This window comes from Penicillium manginii (assembly GCF_028828005.1).
Source record: "Penicillium manginii strain IBT 31320 chromosome Unknown utg000005l:1.0-5665137.0:1.0-5668048.0, whole genome shotgun sequence".
Classification (NCBI taxonomy): domain Eukaryota; kingdom Fungi; phylum Ascomycota; class Eurotiomycetes; order Eurotiales; family Aspergillaceae; genus Penicillium; species Penicillium manginii.
This window is the reverse complement of record NW_026643106.1, coordinates 268,328-293,109: the sequence shown is the minus strand read 5'-3', so window position 1 is coordinate 293,109 and position 24,782 is coordinate 268,328. Positions and strand designations below refer to the sequence as shown.

General features: G+C 46.8%; 6 protein-coding genes across 6 annotated transcripts; 2 read left to right on the top strand and 4 right to left on the bottom strand.

Moving 5' to 3' along the window:
* Nucleotides 1-94: 94 nt before the first annotated feature.
* Nucleotides 95-352, bottom strand: N7533_006487 (uncharacterized protein; the record flags this gene model as incomplete). The annotated part of the gene is made up of 1 exon (XM_057103137.1): nt 95-352. One exon carries the CDS (start codon nt 350-352, stop codon nt 95-97), a length of 258 nt encoding a protein of 85 aa, XP_056958094.1.
* Nucleotides 353-1,387: 1,035 nt separating this feature from the next.
* Nucleotides 1,388-1,901, top strand: N7533_006486 (uncharacterized protein; the record flags this gene model as incomplete). The annotated part of the gene is made up of 2 exons (XM_057103136.1): nt 1,388-1,512; nt 1,562-1,901. The coding sequence occupies 2 exons, from the start codon at nt 1,388-1,390 to the stop codon at nt 1,899-1,901; spliced, it is 465 nt and encodes a 154-aa protein (XP_056958093.1).
* Nucleotides 1,902-6,812: 4,911 nt separating this feature from the next.
* N7533_006485 (uncharacterized protein) lies at nt 6,813-8,157 on the bottom strand (the record flags this gene model as incomplete). The annotated part of the gene is made up of 2 exons (XM_057103135.1): nt 6,813-7,704; nt 7,754-8,157. The coding sequence occupies 2 exons, from the start codon at nt 8,155-8,157 to the stop codon at nt 6,813-6,815; spliced, it is 1,296 nt and encodes a 431-aa protein (XP_056958092.1).
* Nucleotides 8,158-12,823: 4,666 nt separating this feature from the next.
* N7533_006484 (uncharacterized protein) lies at nt 12,824-13,495 on the bottom strand (the record flags this gene model as incomplete). The annotated part of the gene is made up of 3 exons (XM_057103134.1): nt 12,824-12,938; nt 13,011-13,195; nt 13,277-13,495. 3 exons carry the CDS (start codon nt 13,493-13,495, stop codon nt 12,824-12,826), a joined length of 519 nt encoding a protein of 172 aa, XP_056958091.1.
* Nucleotides 13,496-20,650: 7,155 nt separating this feature from the next.
* On the top strand, nt 20,651-21,195 carry N7533_006483 (uncharacterized protein; the record flags this gene model as incomplete). The annotated part of the gene is made up of 2 exons (XM_057103133.1): nt 20,651-20,710; nt 20,971-21,195. The coding sequence occupies 2 exons, from the start codon at nt 20,651-20,653 to the stop codon at nt 21,193-21,195; spliced, it is 285 nt and encodes a 94-aa protein (XP_056958090.1).
* Nucleotides 21,196-21,389: 194 nt separating this feature from the next.
* N7533_006482 (tubulin alpha chain) lies at nt 21,390-23,231 on the bottom strand (the record flags this gene model as incomplete). Its single annotated transcript, XM_057103132.1, has 7 exons — nt 21,390-21,859; nt 21,915-22,418; nt 22,478-22,549; nt 22,605-22,692; nt 22,756-22,909; nt 22,970-23,028; nt 23,220-23,231. 7 exons carry the CDS (start codon nt 23,229-23,231, stop codon nt 21,390-21,392), a joined length of 1,359 nt encoding a protein of 452 aa, XP_056958089.1.
* Between the last annotated feature and the right edge of the window lie 1,551 nt (nt 23,232-24,782).

Here is a 24,782-nt window from a genome sequence, read left to right as displayed (position 1 = left end):
TAGAGCATGGATACCACTATCGGTGGTTCTGCACTGGCATTCCAGTAGCCACTCTTCCCCATTCCATCAGACTTAGGAGCCTTGATGAGTTGGTTCATCCGATGCTGGAAAGACCACTCTGCTCGATGTATTGGCGCACCGCAAAACTGAAGGTGTTCTTAACGGTTCCATTCTGGTTGATGGTCGTGAGCTTCCCCTTTCCTTTCGGCGCTCTGCTGGGTACTGCGAGCGGCTCGTTGTTTTCGAGCCTTTTGCCACGGTCCGTAAATCCTTGGAGTTCTCGGCTCTGCTGCGCCAAGCTGGGAATGGTCCTCGCCAGGAGAAGCTGAAATTTTTCGAAACGATTATTCATATTCTAGATCTACACGATTTGGCCGACACTCTGATCGGCTACGTCGGTGCTGGTTTGAGTGTTGAGCAATGTAAGCGTGTCACTATAGGTATTGAGCTTGTATACATGCCTGTGAGGATGCTCAGATACTCGCAGAGATCAGGATGCGACGTAGCGATATCAGGCAAAAGTAATATCAGCGGCTCGACGAAAGTAATAGGTTGAGGAGAAAGTAGAAGATGAAGCTGAAGCGGAAGCAAGATACGGGTGTAGGCGTGGATGCCTAGGCGGATGCCATCCGCGGAAGACATCAACTACAATAGGAACTACCTACGGAGTAGCCCGATAGGCCTGCGGAAAATCTGTGCACATAAGTTGCCAAGTCTGCCATGAACCTTCTAAACCCTCTTTCTTTAGTCCCCGATAGTTTCATACCCATGAATGGGGTAGAAAATAGCACTACGGCTCATGAATAAACGCCATCATGACCATTCCGATCTATCGGGAGTGGCAGGTTTTCGCATGGAGCCTCCAAGGTATGTATCACGAGCAAGTCTACCATCACGAGTAGATTACGCTGTCCAATTTCTCGACATTATTAAGAAATACGCTTTGTAAGCATCGTACTCTATTGTAAAATAGTTTTTTTTGAGGTATTCTATTTTACCTCTTTTCATACAATACCCTAAATGCCGATAGTGACCGAATTATGGTCCCGAAAGTATGTGGGTCAGGCCTCAAAATCTTCAGAGTGGATCCAATGGGCGGTCTGCTAGAACGGTCTAGACAAGACGGATGATTTTCCCGATCCAGCCGATCACACCGAGGACTACGTCTCGGCTTCCGCTTATGTAACGTGAGCAAAAATAGAGACAAGCTAGAGCTTGATATCAAGCTGACCCCTATATTATAATGGTCGGCTATACTACGGAGTACATCACTTGTCTTTAATTCACAAAATTTTGACGCGTGACAAAATTACTGCACTGCAGTTTTGTCGAGGATCTTGCACGCATGCTTTGAGGTGAAGCTCGAATCGGCTGAACAAAAGACAAGATGAAGCTCTCAACGGCATCCTCTATAGTCTTAAGAGAATGCAATGGGGACACAAGCGTTTCGAGCTGCGAGAAGCCTACAAGCGCAGTCCTCACTGTTGGCGTGCCGGCAGCCATATCAGGCGTGTAAGTGAAAATTACGAAAGATACTCGCTTTAAATTAAACTTTACTTAGGATCGTGGTGGCCGCTATCATTGTTTTCGTTTATCTCCATTTCCGGGCCCGTGCAAACGAGAGGCGTGAAGGTCTCAGGGATATACGACGGGCGTCTAGGTTTCACCATCGAAGTTCCCGGGCGTCGGGTGACCACTCCACGACGCATCACACATCAGATCATCAAGCAGCTGGAGATAGTGATACCTACAGTATATCTAGCACCTCTGAGCTACGATACGGGCGAGTAGCTCCGACCTCAATGTTAAAAGCTGAGGGGTACCAAGAGATCTACGAGCTGCCGTCTTATGAAATTCCCAAGCCACATCTAAGCAATCTGAGCGCAAGGAACGTTGTCTAACTGGCAACAACATGCTCATCACTTCTTGATAGCTGTGGGCTCTCCTTGGTATAATGACCTCGGTAAATTAGCTTCGCTTTAAATGTACAATAATCTTCGAAAGTTTTCACTTATGTGCCGGGTAACTGCCCCCTCAAACAAATTACCAGCAGATAGAAGGCAAAGATTGGACTTGACCGAAAATAGCATTTCTCCTCCCGCTCAGCTATTGTCAGTAGATTCGTTGCCTCTAAAATCTCGAATTCTAGTCCAATTAACTGCGAACTCAAAAACTCTTGATGATCTGGAAAAGTAACGCGTCAAAATAGATTGCTCAAGAGATCCTAGTGGCGCTCCCGCGACAGAGAGATTGGTGGAAGCCCAATTCTTGAGCAAGTCGTACTGCTCTAGCACCAATATGTAGGTTGCAGTTCGTTCATGTCAACCATTTCTGACCATAGAATAACCTTAGAAATGTGTCCAGCTTCGTACGTATCAAGCTCTTGGGAGATTAGACACTTCACGGCGTTGTATGAATCGAATGGGTTCATTCTGCTGGACTAGCTGGCCATTCTCCCAGAGGCATTGATGAAAGCGTCTCAGACGAAGCAAAATCTTACAACAGCACACCAGATGGCATAATAGTGTAGCAAGAGATATCCGGGCTGCCTTTGATCGTTTAAATTCAATGTCTTAAAAGCTTGAAGGAGAGCCCAATGTTGATGCACGAGGGGTTAGCATCCTGACTATAAAAATCATTTGAGAGAGTTCTGGCAGTGCTTGGACTGAGTATTTTGAACTGAACTGACATGCTGTAAGAGAAAGATCCATCCACCGACAAACTAAATATCTATTTGCAGGAGCCCTTCATTGAGTGGTAAAGCAGAATCCGAATAGGGCAGAGGAGAGATGCCGAAAGACCTTGTCTAACCGGTGATCGCGACCAGAGTATGTTGACATCTGATTTACTCAAGCTCTAGAAATATGACTGCACCATAGCGTGCTTTGGGCCAATTGGACCTCAATTCGAGGGATAGGCTGGTCGCCTAGAGGTGAGCAACGTTGATCGCTGAACCGCGAAATAGAGTAGTAAGAATGGGGCCCGAAGGTGGAAAATACAAAGGGATTTTTAGTCCGTCTGTCGAGAGCTGACGGATATAGTTTCATTACATGAAATTTGTGGAGCCTTGGTTAGCTTTTGGAGATGTGTAAAAATATTCATGTTTTGCGAAATGCACTAAGTTTCAATGAATAAAATAAGCCGCCGTTTTCTACAGGGCTATCTTCCACCCGTAGCCAGGAATCTTCCACTTTGAGTAGAAGAAATGGCCTTTTTGGCAAGAATATGTAATTCAGAGAAATGATTGTTGAGTAATTTCTTCTCCGCTGAATCGCCATAGACGCATCGGGAAGGAAATCGAGAAAGAGTAAGGGTTGCTCTGCCAATCAGCTCCAGATCTTGCAAGGCTCGTACATGAGCTGGATTGAGCAGAATATTGTAAAAAAGCAACAACGACGTACCCACCACATAGTACGAGAAAACCCTAGGTTGGTTAGCGGAAATCCGATCTCAGATGTTGTAAATCCTACCAGTAACTCGCAAATGAGAAGTCTTGTCGTGGGACAGAATATAAAAATGTCAGGTATGCACGGCTAGCTTCGATAGAGATGGCCAGGCTGGAGCTTAGGGCCTCCAGATTATCATTGTTCTCGGCCCAGACTATACATCTGCTAGTGGCCTCGTGTATCATTCTGATGCAGTGAATGTACTCTGACTGTATGAAAATCCAACGAATCTCCTCGCAGGGAGCATAATCACATTGGGAAAGTGATGGGCGATGCTCACTCGGCAAAGAAACCCGCCATTCCTCTAATTCTTCGTCGAGTTCTCGAACAGCTCTGATGATATCGGTATTGCAAACCTTCCGAGCCGAGCTTGAATACAAGCAGTTAAAAATCTTAGATTTTATGACGCTAAGCCGCAAGTCACTTGGAAATGGCTGGTCGTGAGCGTCGAGGTAGATTATCCTTTCGCAATATAGCTCTGGGAGTGTCAAATCACAGTGTTCGTCGGAGATAGTAGGTCGTCGACCGGTTCGCATTGTCAAATCCTTATCAAGGAAATAGGTCACCCAGAAAAGATCCCTGGCGTGGCTTCTGGTGTTGAGGTGGCCGCCTAACGAGTATATCATCTGCGCGGCAATGCCCACATACGTATGTATGGCTTCATAGTCTCCCGAACACCCGCGGCCCAAAGCCTGTGAAATTTTAGTTGCGATCGACAACAGTACGAAATTTTATAAGCTTACCAGCATCAACATGGTTCGAATCCCATCAAAAGTGGCTGGCTGAGTTAAAATTTCGGGAACCAAGCTCCGAGCCTGTAATTCGCATTTTTCTAAGTCAATTAGCAAAGATACTTCAGAGAAATGATATGCAATAAAAGCAGTGAATGCAAAAAGACAAGCCTCAGAAGCGCGGCATATATGACCTTCGAAGAATGCAATGATTGTACTTTGGAAGCAAGGAGTGTCGATAATCGGGAAAGTGCGAGCCATTCTCGTAGAGTTATACAAGATCAAACACTTTTGGACCAATGGTTGTGATAAAAGTCTCAGACCAAAATCAGCTCCTTGCTGAATAGGCTTGGAAGTAGTCCATGTTTGAAAAGGGTTATTAGGAAACTCTGGCCGTATCATATCCCGCCTTCCCAATGTGCATCTTGCTATCCATTTTTGGCTGCCGAGAGAGAGTACTGAATTGCACAGACTGGCTTGAAGATTGTCCAGCAAATCTGAAATATATGTCTCCGAGTCTTCGTTCATGTTCATGACGGGATTTATAATTGGAGAGCTCGAGGTAGAATCAGCAGCTTCACCACGCCTTATCGCGTACGGATGATCGATAAGTTCGTTTTCTTCTTGAATCTGTCTAAAGTACTGGTCACTCAATGTCCTTTCCGCCGTGGGGGGAGGGGGGCAAAAGAGCAGCTTACTTCGGCAGGGACGATTTCGTATTCTTCACGCGATATGGGCGAGTGAAGGTACATTGGAGATGTCGATGTTCGCACCATTCACATATAGGCTTCTTACGATCACAATGGATCTTTCACTCATTCAGGATCATCCTTGCTCAGACAGTTTTATACGAATCCTAACCTTCTTTTGGTGACAAGAATCACAAGAGCGAGACATATTTGCTTGAGCAATTTTTCATTTGCTCCCTGCGGAGGACATGTCCCCGCGGTTTGCGATCCGTATCTTATGAGGAGAACAAAACTCGTTGCAGTACCAGAGGTCTTGACTGCAAGGGCTGATGGTCAGCTCTAGGTGATTTCGAAATACCTCCAGGCGAGAAAGCCTACAGCGTCGCTTTAAAAAGGAGTCAGTTAACGTAGGTGACGAACGGCCCAGGACTTTATTCGATTTCCCTCTGTACTGCCACGTTTGAGGTTTTTTGCCACCAAGGAAGGTTACAGTTTTGGTGGGCGTGGAAACTGCGAGAGCTGTTTTAGTGGACCGAAATTCTCTTTACCGAAAACTGGGAGCCAATAGTGACTAATTGCCTGAAATGAGTTGAACCCTAAAATGATGTTGCTGTATGTACTCCGTAATAGCGGACGATACCGAGCGTAATTAACAATACAGGCTATATATGTAATTAGCCGGGACAAGCCGGCAGGATCGCTCAACTACTCCGTAGATTACGCACTTGGATGGAATGACTGACTCACAATTGGATCTCTCCATGACTAGCCCGTGCGCTCTCGCTCCTGTTTGACACGTAATAGCACCATACTTCCGAGTGTATCCCAGTTACTATACAAAATAATGTGTGGAAACGCGTTCTCGATGAGTAAGCACGCTACTGCATCTTCCATGCAGTGTTAGTGGAATTTTAGTGACTTCTAGTTTGGCATTTCTCCTAAAGACTGCCGTACCTCTAACCGTATGTAAGTTGGGGCTAGCTTGGCGTCAAGGCCTGGAGGTCGCTTTACCCAAGCGAAAGTGGAAGAAGCGGTTAAATACGATCCCCGTCTTGTACTCCGTACTCCGTACCGACGGAGTACGGAATACGGAGTACAGTGGCCCAAGTAACTCATCTATATCCACAATTACATGATGTTCTCCCGGCATAACACGCCCCGTTTTCTGCTTGTCCTGGCTTGAAGGATACATATCATAGGCTGTTGATGTAGCGCTAGTACATATGTAGTTAGCCTAGTAGCGGTGAGAAACTGGAGATAGACGAGTCATATTGGCCTCCTACTGTGGCAGTCAGTATTGTTGTGGATTAATGTGGGTCATGACCCAGTGATCTAGATGCAGGTCTAACCCTAATACATGAGTAGTACGTATCATGGTAACAGGACAATACGGGGGATCCAACACTCGGCAACAAAGTTTAAACGTGTTTCATGGGTAGTCCGGCCACCCGAAAACACATGGCAAATGGGATAAACTACAACTTTATCTCAACAAACAAAACGATTCAAGATGGTATATTAAAGTATTGTATTCCAAATAGTATTAATAGGTTACTTGTAGAATGTGTAACTAAAAAATATTCTCGTGGCAGGGATATATATACCGGTCTCCAAAACATCCAAATTATTGCAAATTGTTAGGACAATCCCCGGAGGGCGTCCTGATACGATAAGGATACGAGTGAAGAATGTGAGATATACCTGATATGGGTACGATGATATTCAGACTAATCGCTGGTCCTCCTAAAAGGATCCAGCTCCTCCCTTTAAGGGGATGCTTGTGTGCGTATGCAAGCAGGTAAGCGAGGTGATGTATCAACAAGCGGCTCCGGTGGTGGATAGGCACCTCCTCCGCATCTCCTATACATCATTGTATGGTTGGCGTAACAGAAACGCGATAAAAGGGAATGAAGGAGAAACGGGCCAAGAGGTTTTGGCCTGTCATGTTATTTTCGCGTATCTGGTTCGTTATCATCCCGCGGAGATCGTTTTCTCACTTCGTTGGAAGACGGGCTATGCCTTGCTTTAGGCTTAACATATTCCCCCTCAGAGCCTTTCAAGGTTACACAAGGCTGCCCAAGCTTTTGAGTATCACTGACTGAGTACTGTCTAGTGACCCGATCATGAGTGTCATTGGAAACCTGGGGTAGGGCTCCAAAACGGCTATTATACCTCTTCTCGGTTAAGTCCCGAAGTGCTTCTTCTGTCATGGAGCCAACCAGCTGTGCTGAATTCCCCAAAGATGAAGCTTTTTTAACATCAAATATATCGGCTAAAGTATTCACCACAACTTGATCGCTTTCGCCATCTGCGATTACTTCCCCGACACGGTATTCTTTTCGGCTGGAGACTTCACTTGCAACCCTACAAACCTCTAAGCATTGCTTGGAGGTATTGATGTCGTTCAGTAACCGCGATCTCTCATTTCCGTCATTAGGGTCATTCTTCAACACAAGAGTTTCTAGACGACTCCGAAGTTGATTGATGATCATGGCAAAATTATCCTGGTTTTCTTCCAAAGCTTGACGTGTGAGAGTTTGTGCTTCAAACTGATGAATATCTTGCCCCGCACTATTTGCCCCGCGAAGAAGTGCACATTCTTGAGTCGCCAAAGATGCGATATAATCGCCCGCATTTTCGCAAATACGAAGACATTGCTGAGTCACATCTTTTTCGTCTTTTAAATCGACAGTCGAACTCGAGTTGGCTGTTGTATCGGTGGTCAATTGCGCCATTTTCTCATCAACTCGTTGTAGATGAATTTCAAGGCCATATACTGTATCCTTTATCATTTCATTATATTCTTGAAGAGCTTTCTGGGAGACCTTTGCATTATGTCTTTATTGATATTAGCAAGGTTTCGTAGATAAGACAGGAATGAACAAACATAGTCAAGGTACCCAAGCCGACTGAAATTGTAGATTTATACCCGGAAATTGTATCGATAAATTCATGAATATCACCTCTCATGAACTCCATCTTCGTCCAATCTCGGAAACCTGTCTTCGATTTTCGACTGAAAGCCTCCATTGATTTTTCAAAATCACAGCATACTTGGGCACACCTCTCAATGGGGCCTTGGAGAAGCGCCAGCATTGATGCCTCGGTATCGACCACTTGCTTCAAAGAATCCAATATATTGAAAAGATCGCAAAGCTCATTTTGAAGCCTGCCTAATGTTTTATCGCGATCCTTGAAGCGTGTGATGGTTTCACGAAGTGCTTTTGTTGACTGAACGGCAGCTGTTATCACAGCTAACAGCGAGGCGGTTATGCTCAATGGATCTGCCATTGCGCTTGGTCGTGAGTGTCATTCGTTCAATAGGACTAAAGTATCATTGGAAGCGCGAAGAGGAAGGTGGATGAGAAGGAGGAGGATGAGAAGGAGGGGAATGAGAAGGAGGGGGATGAGATGAAGGGGGAATGAGAAGAAGAGGGGAAGCAGGGGCTGAGCTGAGGTGGTGTGGGGGGGGGGGGAGGAAAAGGCAATACCGTAACGTGGTTGGCCATATTAGCGCTGTGGCTGATGACTTGAGGATGTCATGTGACTTTACAACAGTTTCAGGCTATCGCAGCTGCGGAGATTTAAACAGATTACCAGGATTGTCAGAAAGGCAATGGAAAGCAGGAATGCAAGTAAAGTAATTAGGGCTGTTGCGAATACGAATATTCGCATTCGCTGTTGAGTATCACGGGGTCTAAGGCCCTGTGGTGGGGATCATCAAGAAACATAAATAGATAAGGAGTCCCACATCCGAGATAGACAGATAAGAAATTCAATACAATCAATTCTATTTTGTTGAGATAGGTAGTTGTAGTGTTCTTATTGAGGTTACTATCGAAAGTGGGAAACCCATCTATTTAAATGTCCATCGCTAGTCCCGCCATAAGCTTTGACCACCGCGATACTCAACACTCCCACTCGATGGCAACCCATTACCAATGGTATCAGCGACCATATGATCGCGGTTGCGACGGGCTCCATTAAAACCTTCAAAAACTTCATTTGTGAAGAAAGGAAGGAAAGGATGCCCTACGCCTTAATCTCGTTCAATACAAATAAGGTATCGCAATCACTCGATGCCAAGCCCTCTCCGAAACCACTCAAATCTTTCCCGAGCAAGGGGTTTGGTGAACCCATCAGCAATTTGTTCTGTGGTGGGGATATACTTGAGTTTGACTGTTCCGTTGTCCTGGACCTCTCCCTGCCACTTGCGTTGGATCTCCATATGTTTTGTGCGGGAGTGGTATTGTGGGTTCGAGGAGAGCGCAATGGCTCCTTGGTTATCTCCGCAGATGATCGTGGCGTTTGTTCCTTGGTTCATATTCAATTCGTTGAGAAGCCTTCTCAGCCAGACTGCTTCTTTGGTGGCTTGTGTCTGCCTAGAAATTCGGCTTCGCAGGTTGAGAGGGCAACGACGCCCTGACGTTTCGATTGCCAACTGATGGCCCCACTTCCAATATTGAAGAGATACCCAGCTGTTGACCGTCTCGTGTCACGACATCCTCCCCAATCTGCATCTGTGAAGCCTTTCAGTTTCTGAGGCTGACCTTTGTACGCGAGTCTGAGGCTCTTTGTTCCTTTGAGGTACCGCAGGATACGTTGAGCGAGTTTCATGTGCTGGGGCCCAGGATTTGCCAGAGATCTACTCGCCACAGAGACTGCGTGCGCGATGTCCCCCCCTGGTTCCAAGCATAATGTACATCAGAGATCCGACCATGCGTTGGTAAGAGGTCCTCTGATCTGGAGGGCACGTATAGTCTGGACTGTTCTCTGGAAGCGGTGAGGTTTCTATCGGCGTACCGATGGGAGCGCAGTTGCCAATATCAAATTGATGAGCAACCTTGTCAATGTATGCTTCTTGACTTAGGGACAGTTTCCTGTTTTGGCGGTCTCGCTGGATGGATATCCCAAGGTAGTAGCTGCATGGGCCCAGGTCTGTCATTTGAAAACGGTTTCTGAGGCTCCGCTTGATCTTCTTGATCTCTGCGATACTCGGACCGACGATCAGGAGATCATCAACATACACCGCGATGTACATATTGCTCCGAACGAAGATACCAAGATCGGCGGTGATTGGCTCGAAGCCAAGATTGCGTAGGAAGTTCGTAAGGGTCTGATACCAGATGCGAGGAGCCTGCTTTAACCCATAGAGGGCCTTTCGAAGCTTGCAGACCCTTGAAGTACCGTCCGTCATGTGATGGGGCTGTTCGACGTAGATCTCGTGGTCTATGTGTCCGTACAAGAATGCGGTTTTGACATCCATTTGCTCGATCTCCAGGTCCGGGGCCGCTCCGATTGCGAAGAGGGCCTTGTAGCTCATTGGCTTGACAACCGAGGCAAAGGTTTCATCATAGTCAATACCGTCTTCTTGCGTGAAGCCTCTCACCACCCATCTGCTCTTATGGCGGAGTACTTCGCCATAAGGTCCTCGTTTGAGTTTGAACACCCATTTTCCACTGAGAACTCGCCGGTCTTTCGGGGGATCAACAATCTCCCACGTTTTGTTTTACTTGAGTGAGTCCACTTCTTCAAGCATTGCTCTTTCCCATTCGAGCCAGCTTGTATCGTTCTTCGCCTGATACAGGTTTTTTGGCTCGAAGGGTTCTGTTTCCCCTGCAGCTACCGTCAAGAATGTTGAGATGACGTTCTCTTCGGGTATATTCATTAGTACAAGCGCTTCTTCACTCTCACCAGACGTGTCTAACAAGGCTTGTGGAGCGCGGATTCTGAGTTCAGGGTGGTGATCTAGTGCTCCTTGCTACACCTCATATACTGGGCGGTCAAGTTGGAGTTCTGGATATCGTTGCCATTCTCCTAAATTTAGCCCTTGCTGAGCGTCGCCTTGTTGCTGGTCGCCACCGGACGGTAGGTCAGTCCCAAGGACAGAATCCTGATAAGCAGGTGATAGAGGTCCGAGGGTATCGTCACTCCGTGTGGACGACAAGGTCCTGTCTCCCTGTACAGCAACATCTGGCTGCGAGTCATCGTCACTCGATTGAGACGACGCTTGGATCTGCGAGCTTTTGTTACTCGACTAGGCAAGCACTCGTGAGTTATCGTCACTCCGAGGCAGTGTGTGCGAGATATCGTTTCTCGGCTTAGGTAGGGGCCGCTATAGGGGATCCATCGACAATCGGTACCCCGAAGCAGGCACGGATGCTTGCCGTATACCTACCGACGGTTGATTTATTAGTCCCACCGTCTCACTCCCCCCTACAGCAGCAGCCGTTGCCTCAGGTAAGCCGTCTCATCTAGCTCCCACATCTTCTATAGTCTATGTAGAGGGAGCTGTCAGGACTTCGTGAAATTCAGCGTTTAGAGTCCCAACAATTCTTCCATCTCCCAGAAGGATGCAGTAGTTGGTATTTCCTTCATAGCCTAGCAGAATACATGGCCTTGTTCGCAGATCCGTAAGCTTCTTTCTTTGCTTTGGCGGGATCAAGTATTCCCCTTTGGATCCGATCACTCTAAGTCGTGATAAATCAGGTTTGTCGCCATACCACGCTTAATACAGAGTCATATTGAGCTTCGATGACGGTGATCGGTTGGAGAGGAAAGCTGCGGTTCGAGCGATTTCTGGCCAGAACTTAGACTGCAACTTTGCATATGCTAGCGTAGGTCCAATGCGGTCATAGATTGTCTTATGGGCTCTTTCGGCAACCCCATTCTGCTGATGTTGATCCACTCCTGTCACCTCAGCTTGAATTGCGCGCGAGAACAACATGAACTTCATCTCATCTCCCATTTGTTCAGATATCCGGTCGAGACGTATTCGCTTTCATTTTCGCTCGGGGCGCTCGTTGTGATCGAGGAAGAACCGCAGTGATTCTATGACGAACTCTTGTCTTCGTGGTATAGGGGTAATCTCGATCCAGCCCGTAAAGTCGTCAACAATGGTGAGCCAGTAACGACTGCCGTCAAGGCCCTCGTCAAATAGCCCAGCTACGTCAATATAGAGGAGCTCCATTGCATATTCTCCTCTCCTGCTACTTCCTGATCTGCGGTGGGGTTTTTCGATCATTCGCCCCTACAGGCACGAATTACATGGATGACGTGGCTCCATGTCCCGGACACCGTAAGCCTGTTTTTTGAGTCGCCGAAGATTTGCATCACTCATATGAGCAAGCCGATTATGCCACAGAGACATTTACAGGCTAACATAATAAGAGGGGAAAGTCAGACTTGCCCATAGATCGAGTGCATAGACTCCATAGTATTCGCTGGCAGTAAACAAGTTCTTTCCATTTGACTTATTACGAAGAATAGCATCCCGGCTTGAGAATTCGACTTTAGCCCCTCGTTTAAGAAGCTAGAGCACCGATATCAGATTAGCATGTGCAGATAGAACATAGAGGACGTTATCAAGCACAAGCCATTTCTTTTTGCCGCGTACATTACACAGGATATTCACTGTTCCCACTCCCGAGGGAGCCGTTGAGGTGCCAACGCCTCTTAGTGGGGGGCCATGATACTTGTCCATTTAGACAAACCTCGAGGCACCATTGCAGACGTACTGAGCGCATCCACTATCCACGATCCACGCATCGCGGATAGAGAGGGTCGTTATCGCCATCATTGTGGGGATATGGTCGAGCCGGGCGAAATTGCCTTCGATATCGTATCCAAATGCTTCGTTGACATCTTTCTTGGAGACCTTCATCGCCATGAACGTTGGTTTCTTCGGATCCTTTAGACTACCCGCATCATTATCCTCGTCATCCGTCGAGGGCCGCCTCTTCGACTGTTTGCGTGCGCCCGTATGCATTCTACCGTCTTTCTTGTGGACCTTCAGTTTCGGATTCTTGGTAAAGCATTCGGAGTCAACGTGGTAAGGTTTTCGGCAGAATGAGCAATATGGGACATTATCGATCTCGATTCGACAAGTAGTTCCGTCTGACAACGGGATGAGCTTCTTGTAACCTGGCCCACGGACTAGGGCAAGAGCAGGAAGTGCTTACATCTCTGTTGTTTGTTTGCCCAATTGCCCCTTCCGATACTCTTCCTCAATTGCCTTATTCTCGATATAGTCGAATGTAGGCACCGCTTTAGTGACGTTCCCATTTGCGTCCCTTTCGTTGACAAGGTCCATTTATCGGAAGATATGATCGCGGATACTCTCATACTCAGGACCGAGTACATACACGAAGAAAAATGTTCGCTCAATTTCGGAGGTTACACAATCAGGGTCAAGGAGGAGTTTTTCAGCATGGATCTTCCTAATCTCTACCCCAAGGGCTTGAGTGCTCCCACACTTGTCTCTTGTAAGGGCCATATATCGCCGTTGGAGGTTAACATACGTGCCGAAACCTTCTGGTTTGAAGTTGTCCTGGATTGCCTTAAGCAGTACTTAAACTCGAGGAATCTCAAAGGCATTGATCCTTTACGCCGCATTGTGTGTCAGCTTTACCGTGATCATCGCAGAATAGAACTTTTGGCGGCAAATCCATTGCCGTACTTCTTCTTCTTCTATCGGTAGAGTCGCTCCATCATCGGCAACCGCAGATATCCGAATAAACTCATTGACCTTCTGATTCCACCTAAACCAGTCGCTGGCATTATCTAATATTGGAATTCCGTTATAGAACGTATTGATTCCGAATTGCTCGAACTTTGCGATTTCAGTCATGTCGGCAGAGGATGCTCCTCAGAGCCGAAGAATTCAGAGCCAGATATGTCGTTCGGCCGATCAGAGGTAACCGAGTCACTATTTGATGACTGAGGAGAGCACACCTCCAAGCCGAAGAGTTCAAGGCTTAACGCGGCACTAGGAAGGCTTAAGGCAATAGAAACGCTTCGATCTGATGAACTTGGCGTAGGCGTTCGAGATGGAGGAATATAATCGTTGTCTGAGAGCCCTTATAGATCGAGAGAGTACTTATACGATCTGAAGAAGTGTAGGAAATGACGTCGGTCAACTAGATATTACAGCTTTCTTGGAGGGAAAGTTGAGGGTCTGTTCGGCCGAAGTTCGTAACGACTCGAAACGCTGTTATTGGAAGTAAATTGCTCGCATCCACCCGCAAGGCTTGGTGGGGTCAAGGCCAAAGTCTCAAGGTTATTTTCTGACCGAGTGAGAGTGCCAGAGGCGGGGCAGTTAGAGTGACTTGTCCCCTGCTCGATACTGAATGACGCGGATTACGTTTCGACGGCTGTTGGGAAGCCTTCCACACAGCTGCAAGGTGCAACTGGGATAATGGTCCTCGATGCTCGGCGATTGCGGTCCTCAATAGACAGGTTCCAGTAGGCTCCTCGGAGTGCACTGGAAGAAAGTGTTGGGAAGTATGACGCTTGGATTTGTTTGAAGCCCCAGTGGCAAGTGTATCGAAGGTACGAGAGGATGTTCAGCTCCTCGTCCGTCCAAGAATGTCTCTTTTGTACCTTCCCCCGCATGGTATCGCAGAATCGAAATAGCCCTCGGGCTGGTAAACTCGCGAAGGTGATTCTTGAGCTTGATTCAAATGGTGACACGTCCTAGTTGTAGACACGACTCCACAGTACCCCATGCCAGTGCGATAGCATAACCGCAGCAATAATGGCGCAATGTCTATGATCCTTTCAGCAGAGACGCCATTAAAACTTCGCTGCAAACGGTGACTTGTCTCCGCTACGAGGGTAACCTTGCAGTACCCTATGTCGGCAAGACTGAAACAGTAGCAATGATGAGAGATTTTCTGTGATTCTTTGCCGGAGAAAGTCCAACTGTGTTAGTGCTCCAAGAGTAGTTGAATAGTAGAACTTCGTAATTTTCATCAAGGTACTGGAAATATATGATCAGTTTCAGAACTTCATGGACTCAGTTTTTGATAGAGAAGCTTAGCTGTAATGGCAGGCAGAAAAATGGAGACATTTTTCTGTTTAGATCCTTGAGTGCCCAAAGATAAAGCCACCCGGGCTCATAACCTGTTGAGATAGGTAGTTGTAATATTCTTGTTGAGGTTACTATCAAAAGTGGGAACCCCATCTATTTAAACGTCCATCGCTAGTCCCATCATAAGCTTTGACCACCGCGATACTTAACAATATTGGGGATCTTTGTTCCCTCACGAATGCAAAAGTTGATAAACAGTGCGAAATGATAATTTTTAAATATTAGGTTCGATATGGTAGTACATAGACCGGTCGGTCTTCTGTGTAACCTTCTCTCCGCTCGATCTTCGTCGCGTGCTCTTTGACGATATTCTGTACAAAAAGTGAGGTACATAGTGTCGCTATATGCTGCCTCGTTACCTGCAATATATATATCCCTAGACCAATGCTATTGTATACATTATCAGCGGTAAAATCGGCAACGAACCAATAGAGTAGTAGCGATGGAAAGCCTAATTCTTGTACACATATTTCAGATATCATTTTGTGTCGGCCTGATCGAAAGAAAGGACCTTGTGGAGCTCAAAACGCTGATCTGGCTGGATGTATGAAAAATGGGCGGGTATGATTATTTGGGCAATGGTGGTCATAATTGTGCAAAATCCGCGCCCAGCACATCTCCCAATGTGGTCTAATGGAAATTGCCGCATTGGCTTTCTAATGACGGCCCGGGTTCGATTCCTGCAGGATACATTCAGATGCCCCCTCATTTGAAAGACGGACCAGAAGCTGCTTGATTTTCCGGGTGATTTTGTGTTTTCTACGGTGGATTTTTGGCTCTTGGCCCCTTCGTGATTAAAACGAATCCACTTTCCTGTAGTCACTTGCCCATGCTGACCCAAGGCAGCATCCGGCGGTAATCGGTGCCCCAGGCGACGAGGCCGTGCACTCATGCGTTGCAGCGTCTCGCGCCGGGCACACTTCACACTCGCACATTAACACAAACATGACGGCTACTTTCGAAGTCAATCACTACGTCTTACCACGAGTTATCAAAAACCGAACTGGCATCTTTCGAGTAATAATTGAGCAATTTCGACGTCGCGGCAATCGACTGGCCGTACTTTACGGGGCTGCCTCTACTGATGAGTTCAGGGCGTTCGGTAATGGCATGGAGAAGGGAGTATTCGATCTAGTACCGATTATCAGCAGCTCAGCTGGTGCAAGGAGGTCTTTCGCTGACGAGAACTTACTGACCAGCTTTTAATCGCTGTCTGCATTGGGACACAGCCAAAGCAATTTGCTGTAGGACAAATATGATCTGGCACCATTATCAGCAGCTGGCGCAAGGTGGTCGCTCACAACTCACCGTGCTCGTGGTCTAGAAAAGATCCCCTAATACAAGCCGCGAGCAGCATCCCGACCGGACTCGTGGGAAAGGCCGAGCCCGGGGCTGTGTTTCACTGCCTCTTCGTGTCAGTATGATATCTGGTGACTGAGGATGGTAGAGACTTGCCGTCAGTTCAGTGTGGCATTGGCATAGGCAAACCAGAGATGTGGTGGGCTCAGCTCGATTATACGTGAACGAGGGCCCAGGATCACTCCGTATCGCTGCAAATGAATGTTGGCAATATCTGCCAATGCATAGCTGTTTCGTCTTTGCTGTTCGGATAGCAGATAAATTTTCAAATATGCCAGGACAAAGTCCCGTTGAAAGAGAGAATCGTGGTGTTTGTCCCGGGTAGACTAGGAACTGACCTGAAACTACTGCTCTCGTGGCGAGAGATCTGGGGTAGATCGAGCGCTGCGGTCTGCCTTGTCACTTGCTCAGCTGCAACCAGGGCTCGACGGAGCTATCCTTCAGACGCTGGCCAAAAGCTCGACTCATTTCTGATTGATGCCATTCTCGGAGAAGCCGTGATATCTCTCGGTGGTCGTTGATGCTACGCTTCCCTTTGTTGTCGCCGGATGCTGCGATCACCCAGTCGGCCTAGCATGAGACTAAATCATGCCTGTCGGAATACGGAAGATTTCTAGTGCATTGACAGTTAACCTTTGGTCGGACAGGGTGAACCTGGAAGAGGTAATAGCATGTTGGAACTCTACCATATGGTTAACCGGAGGGTACCGAGCCTTTCTGAATCGGGCCCACTAATAAGCCAGGCCAAGTGGCTGTGTCAACCACGTCTTCAGAAACGACAAAGACGCAAGCGTAGTGAGATTCAGTGGCTTGACCCATTAGGTTGTTGAAGCTGGGTTAGTTTCGAAGATGAGGGGGAACATAGCTCTGTCAGGTCGAGTGTAAAATTGAAGCTCGCCCTATGACGAAAAAGAATCATAAGCGATATTTTCTAAGGAACGGAGAGCTACGAACGGAAAGCGTTCGTTTTGAGATTGAAAATGCAGTACCGGGCGTTGGGAATGGGCAGGGGCAAAGCACTAGCGTGACTTACAAGACATTGAGCGACTCGCGATAGAAAGTTCGCTATCCTATATAGAGGGTCGTCAGCACATGGTGTCTGCCTTGAAAATTGCTGCAGTCTTTGAACTTACATTGTCGGTTCTTGCTGTCCACTGCAGGGAACTGTATAAAGGATGGCACCTCATTATCTTCAATCATTAGCAGGTAGCTTATGAAGGCAACTTGTAACTCACTGTGCTCGCAGCTTGGACCATTCCAGATCCAGATCCTGAAGGTTCGTCCAATGGCTTCTCAGGGATATAGCGGAGACAGGGCTGATATCAAGCATTTTCCATGTTAGCATGATTCCAAATCACTGGGCAGCTACACTCACTTGCCGTTCGAAGACCTCTTGTGTCGAGAAAAGCCAGGCTAATGCGATGCAACAAGTCAGTCAATTTCGTTGCACGATTTCGAAGTCAACATACCAAATAGTAGCCACGGAAACGAGAATTGATCGATATTCTTTTACCCGGATTGACAAAGGAATGCTCGCGAGCGACGGTTCTGCTGGCGACGGATCGGGTTATTTATAGCAATTCAGCCAGGCATTCAGCCTGCGTCAATGAGATCATCATTATGAATTGTGAGGGCTTAAACAAAAACTACTCTTCAATAATGACTGGCTCAACATTTCACCATTGATTCAAAGCAGCTCTCAAAGACATTGCATTTTGTTCCTGGTGATCAAGAACATGAAAAATATTTTCTGGCGGTTGGCATTGTTTCAACAGTCATGAGGAGGCCGCACAAAAGAACCAACGACGGTTATCACCATTCACCACCGTGAGTCTGCCCTTTCATGCGACGGGTGAGGCGACGAGGTCATGTCATTTCGTTTCACTCACCGGTGATGAGCCCGTTAGTCCCCGCAACAGCAACTCAACGAAGGCAGGCAGACCGCAGGTTTCTTCGTTGCGTACCTCGAATATCGGAGAAAATCCATCACACCTACATAATATCAAGCAGGTACAAGCTATGGTGCAGTGTGGGACTAATTCGCAGAGACCACATCTCGCGAAAGAGCTCCTTGTATGCTTATTGAGTCACGAGATCGATTATGTTTTCGCAGAAAATCTTTTCTGCTATCGACCTCGTCTTTGCGTATAGCAATACCCACATCGATCTCCTGGGAACTAAATGGATACTGGAAGGTGCGTACTACTACCAGGAAATATGAGACGATTAGTGCCATAGATGGCCCACATACGAGCAAGTATGAAGTGACATGATTGGTTAATATCTAGCCATGGCTCCCAGGAGCTTGTGGGTCGTAATTATTGATACGATCATTGGATACCACTAATAGAGTGATATCTACGGAGGAATAATGAGCCAATCGGTGCCATGAATGATCCACAGGTACACAAAGCCTCAGTAGAAATTATCGGTCCAAATTTGGCTATGAGCTCCTGGGAGCCTGAGCCTACCATTACATCTACCATAATTGGATAGCCCGTCAGAAATACCCACATCGAATTCCCGGGAAATAAGTGGATATGTGAACTTGGGTACTGCTGCAAAGAGATATGAGCTAATCACAGCCATGAATGCCGACAGACGCACAAGGTTTGGGTGAAATAGTGGCTCATTTTGAGACTCACCCGGACTCCCGGCAGCCTGTGGTCTTCGATATACATGCTGTCGTTGGATGCTATGGATACTAATGATATATGCCAAGAAATGATGGGCCAATCGGTGCCATGAATGACTCGAATGCACCAAAACCTTTAGTCTGCTACGTGGAGAAGACTGCTCGGATGAGCAATTTGACTAAATAGAATAGATGTCTGTTGTTTAGGAGGTATGAGTCATCTTATTAGTTTCTCGAGGTAAATATGAGGCTATATATACAATTGGAGCCAAGTTGATTGTAAATCAAATTGATTGTCTGTATAGACATCTCGGAGCTAATTCCGATGGTGCGGCTTGCTTTCTGATTTGCACCGGCCTCATATCACAACAAGCCACATTGCAACCCTGTTTATCAACCAGCCCAACCACAGAATTAGTCATGTTCATTCGAGTTTTCGTATCTACCTCAGAATATCATAGTAAGTATATCGGACCTATCTAAAAGAGGTAAGGCTGATACAGGCTATGATACAGCGTTGTATTTAGTGATCTGTACAGCCTCATCTCACAATACAGTCCCTTGTTCTCCCGCCTGATCTTACTGTACCGATCTTCATTTCTTACGCTTCTTGAAATTTTGTGGATTGACAGATGGCTTCAGCACAAGAGCTATAGAATTCCTGCTGTGCTCGACTGTGACATTGTAATCATCTGAAGTTATAAACATCCCCTGTGTCAAGCTAAAGACAGGGAATGGAGCTAAGTGGGCTGGCATTGTAGGATCGCAGCTCTGCACGGATTCTTTTTCACCAGGCCCCTTAATATACAATCATTCTTTTGTGGACTCATTTCTTGGGTTATCCGCACGCCGATTTTGGCCCAGTCTGCACAGTCATAAATTTTTTTTCACTTTCGTGGTGGGCTTTGCCCACGCTTGTAGGTCTCAGTCGGAGTACGTCGCCCGGTAGCCAGACCCATAGCTTTCGTGATATAAGTGGCATTTTATGAGTAGGTACAGGGTATCAGGAACTCCCTCGGCAGGCCCTAGTAACCCTCCGCTCCCGAACTCTTCCTCCGGAATATTTGTAGGGTCTATTGTCCTGTAGGCAGATCAAAATAATATTGCAAGTACAAAAGAGGTCACGTTTTGCAACTGGTAGATCCATACAGGATGAATAAGCCACTCCAAATTAGTAGAGCTAATGGTCGCCATTTCGATCGGCCACGGATTTGTTATGTTTTTTGACTTCCTTCGATTCGGATTTAGGATCCAATTCGCCACTTTCGGTGTTGGGTCCTTCCCGGTATATTTTGAGGCTGTCGTATTTATGGCTTTCTCCTTTCGCTTTGGGGGTTGCAGGAGCCGACTTTGGGATTTCTAAAACAGACACGTCGTCAGTTTTACTATTCTACTATACAGGTATATCCAGAGTGACGTCACACCCACTTTGTTTGTAGTCTGCGTTCTTTCTACTCACGTAAATGTATACTTGAGAAGGCTTTTGCCTTCTCATCTTCGGGGTATAACAGGAACCCTTATCTGCGGATAGCGTAACCTTGTTTCGAGCTAACGCCATGATGCGTACATGTTAAAGTTGATGATGGAACATGCCTGCGTACGTTTCTTAATAGCAACTCGTCGAATATTCTGTATCATAGAAATATTGAATAAATATTGAAGAGCCAGCTTCTGAAAATGCACGGGCACTACCCATTAAAAGATATTGTCAGGATGGGGAAAGCTCGTTGCTTATTGCCCCCACCATGTAGCTAGCTAACCATGTTTTCGGGCCCTTGACAATCTGGATAGCGACTCATACTCCAAGAAGAAGTTGCCATCAATGGAACACAATCTTAAGGTTTCGATTTACGCCACGTGATCCTGACGCTATTGCCCCCATTTTCAACGAAATGAGTCACAGGCGGTGGCATGACATCATGCCGGGCAAAGTATTAGGTGAGAAAGCACCTTTCTATAAACAAAGCAATGTCCCACCCGTAAGTAATCTCTTCCCTACAACCCTTTCTGCAATATGCCAGGCGAAAATGAAGCGCACACAGATTTTAAAGTAAGCTTTCTGACAAATTTGTGAGTTACAGGCTTCAGTTAATTATCGAAGCCACCCTTCGACAGAAACGCCCTGGTAGTTCGGCGCTACGGCGTTGTTCCTCTTCGAGAGAAGCTATTTTCCGAAGGATCAAAGGTTGAGTTCGGAGTCTAAACAGCTTTCTTGAGTTGGAAGGCTAATATTTCGCAGCACCGTACCTACTTTGACTCTGCCGAATTTGTTCTAAAATCTGCACATAACCCATCCGAGATCTCCGAAAAGAACACTGGTACCGAGCGCCCGCAACACGCTAGCATCCCTCAGCCATTTTGCGCCGTGCCTGGCACCAGTAATGTTTGTAAGACGGCGAATAATGGATTTCAGAATACCAGTCACGAATATCAGAATTACCAGAGTCCTCTCCATGAAAACTAGGAGGCCGACTGCAAAAAGACAAATTAGGGTTGGCTGTAAAATGGTAACTGATTTAACATCTGAGAAATAAGATCTAAATCCCAACTCGAGCGAGATACCATAGGAATGGAAATGTTGAGATACGAACGTCAAAAGATCTTTCGTAGAGAGACAAACTGTAGATGTAAAATCATAATAACAAAATAAAAGAGTAATCAGTACCCAAGGCCCAAATCCACGTCCGTGCCGAGAGTATCACTGGCGATCTCTTCATAATCCTTTTCCAGAGCAGCCAAGTCCTCGCGAGCCTCGGAGAACTCTCCTTCCTCCATGCCCTCACCTACGTACCAGTGGACAAAAGCACGTTTGGAAAACATGAGGTCAAATTTGTAGTCAAGGCGATGCCATGCCGCGGCGATGGCGGTGGAGTTGGAGAGCATGGTAACCGAGCGGTCGACAGAAGCAAGCTCGCTCTCAGGGACGTTCATGGGTTTTTGGTTGTTAATTCCCAGTTTGAAACCGGTTGGACACCACTCAACCAAGTTGAAAGAGGCCTTGGCCTTAATGTGAGCCATAGCTTGGGTACAATCGTGAGGCACGACATCACCTCGGTACAGAAGGGCAACAGCCATGTACTTGCCATTCTGTGGATCGCAAACAACCATCTGGTTTTTAGATTCAAAGCCTGTCAAGTAATTAATACGAAGCATAGTTGAATTAAATGGAGAGGAGGCACATACACTGTAAGGTCAAGTCTTTGACCTTGAAGCTCTCGTGGCCACTGTGGGTGCTAGATATGACAGGAGCATACGAAATGAGGGGGTAGTGAATTCGCGGAAACGGCACAAGATTTGTCTGAAACTCATTTAAGTCGATATTCAAGGCACCATCGAAGCGCAAGCTGGAAGTAACAGAGCTAACGACTTGGGCCACAAGGCGGTTGAGATGGTCATACCCAGGGCGAGGAATGTCGAGGTTGCGCTTACAGATATCGTACACAGCTTCATTGTCAACGAGGAATGTGCAATCGGAGTTCTCAATAGTATCGTGTGCGGAGAGGACGGCATTGTAGGGTTCCACCACTGCAGTTGCCACACGCGGGGACGGGTAAACCACAAATTCTAGTTTGGTTTTCTTGGAATATTCGGCAGAAAGGTGCTCGAGCAAGAGTGCACCGAGACCAGAACCTGTTCCGCCGCCAAAGGAATGGAAGAGCAAAAATCCCTGAAGAGAGGTGCAATTATCTGGAAGGAAATTAGTCTACATATCAAAGCCACGAGAGGAAGGATTCCCATATACACACCAGCCACGCGGCGAATCCGGTTTACAACGCCCTCCATGAGCAGTTTGCCAACAGTATAATGACCTCGAGCATCTAATATACATTAGCTTTTTTTGGTATGCGTCTTCAAGATCTCGGGGGGTTGTACAATTATTAGCCGCATCCTCTTTTCCGCTTATCAGCTGATCAGGGTGGAACAGATGGCGGTAGGTACCAGTGCGTATCTCGTCAATGGGCTATAGCGCCGCAATTTCATCAGTCTGAATTTCATTTAAACTTGGTTGCCACTCTTTACGCACCGAAGGGTCAAGGTCGATAAAGATGGAGCGTGGGACGTATTTGCCATTGCCAGTCTCGGTGAAGAATGTCTCATACGAGCCGCTCTGGTCAAGTTCTTGGACATAATCAGGATTGATATGACCATCAGCCAGAAGATTATGCTCGAGCAGATAACTATATCATCAATCAATAGTGAGTCATTGCAGAATGAATTGCAAGAGAATCAAGACTTACAGCTCCCAGGCAGCATTGCCCAGTTGGGTACCAGCCTGGCCTATGTGAAGATGGCAGATCTAATGAGTCAGTATATGGGTTTCCATTATTTCCTGTAGGGGTTTGTGTGGCCTTAGATACAATAATGGTATTGAGAGCCACACCGGAATTTTGGGCTGTCCGTATTTTGCGGTTCAAGGCTGGAAAAGAAACAGAAGAGGGCAACACCATTTACATGGAGAACCCTGAGCAGCAATAGGTTGGCACGTACTTCGCCGCGCATTCTGTATGGTCAAAATCCAAAAGGCTGTCGCGTACAGGCAGGCAGATGTGAAATGAAAGGGAGTCGACTTTTTGGGAAACTGAAGTCCAAAATAGGTTAAAGTAGGTCCAATTTGTTATGTTTCTCTCTCCCTTTCAGGTTTAGCGCTAAGGCGTAGTCAGCTGGTGTTGGAGCACGTGTATTTATGGTATTGTACTGTCATCCTGATACGGACTACTCATGCATTAATCTCATATCAGCACTTGCTAAAAGCGTATGGACTAGTATGCATTCAGGACGAATGAGATCAAGCGGAACCAATTCAGGATAAAATGATTGATTGATTGAATCGAAATAAGCATGCGATCGAGGGCAGGTTGAAATACCCCCCCGTATGTGCGTATACTCGGTGGTTATTACACCGAGGTTGCTAGTTGAACCAATTTACCATACAAAACACAAAGAAATGTGGGTTCCTGGGTAATCAATCGCTTGCTAGTGGTAAAATACCACTCGATGCGCTGACACACCCCCTCAGCGAAATCCCTGCGGGGGATTCGCTGTACTACCCTTTCTTCTCATATATTCTAGCCATCGACTAGACCTTCCAGAAGGCTTCCAATATCTTCCATTCCCAGTAGTCGAACGAATTCGACGTGCTTTTGCCGAGGCAGCAGTTTGGTAAGGCCGTCAGCCACCATATCGGACGTCTTGGCCCATTGCACTGGTATGCGGCCTGATTGGACCTCCTGACGCAACCAGTGCCGGTGGATGTCAATATGTCGCAGTTTGGTACGTAATTGAGATGATTCCTTTGTTAAAAGGCTGATAGTCTGCTGGTTATCGCATTGGAGGACGACAGGGTGACCTGAAGAGAACATAATTGTGTCAAACAGTCGAGTCCACATGCATAAGGACTTGCCTGCTTCGGATATTGCCAGTAGCTCGGCTTCGGTGGTGCTAGTAGTCACTGTTTTCTGTTTGGTAGCTCTCCAATCCACTGGACCTCCGAATATCATGCAGATATATCCCGAAGAGCTCCTTCGATCGTGGTTATCCCCATATGACGCATCGCTAAAGAACTGAACAGCTTGCGGAATTGATTCGGCGGGTGCGGATGAGAGCCTTAGGTAACAGATTGCTCTCATTCGAATATCATAAAGATAGATGGTCATCTGGTTGATCGCGTTGATGTGTTCGGAAGAAGGATTCGACAGGAATTGAGCCAGATGAGATGTCGCTTTTGCTGCGTCCGGCCGGGTAATCGTCGTTGCATATTGAGCTAATACGACCTTCGCAGAGAATTCATGCTTCTGCTCATCAGTAGCCGTTCCAGTATACGGCTTCAGGTTAGCAATGGAGACTGGAGGGATTTTGAGGCGTCTCTCCCTCGTTAAATGATACTTATTAGCCATCGTTGAGATACAGGCATCCTGACAGAGCCATAATGCTCCCTGTTGACGGTCTCGGACAATGCGGATACCAAGAAACCACTGTGATTCGCCCATTGATCGAAGCTCCCATGTCGCATTGAGCCTTCGGGCAACATCGGCAGCCTGCTGGCGTCTAGAC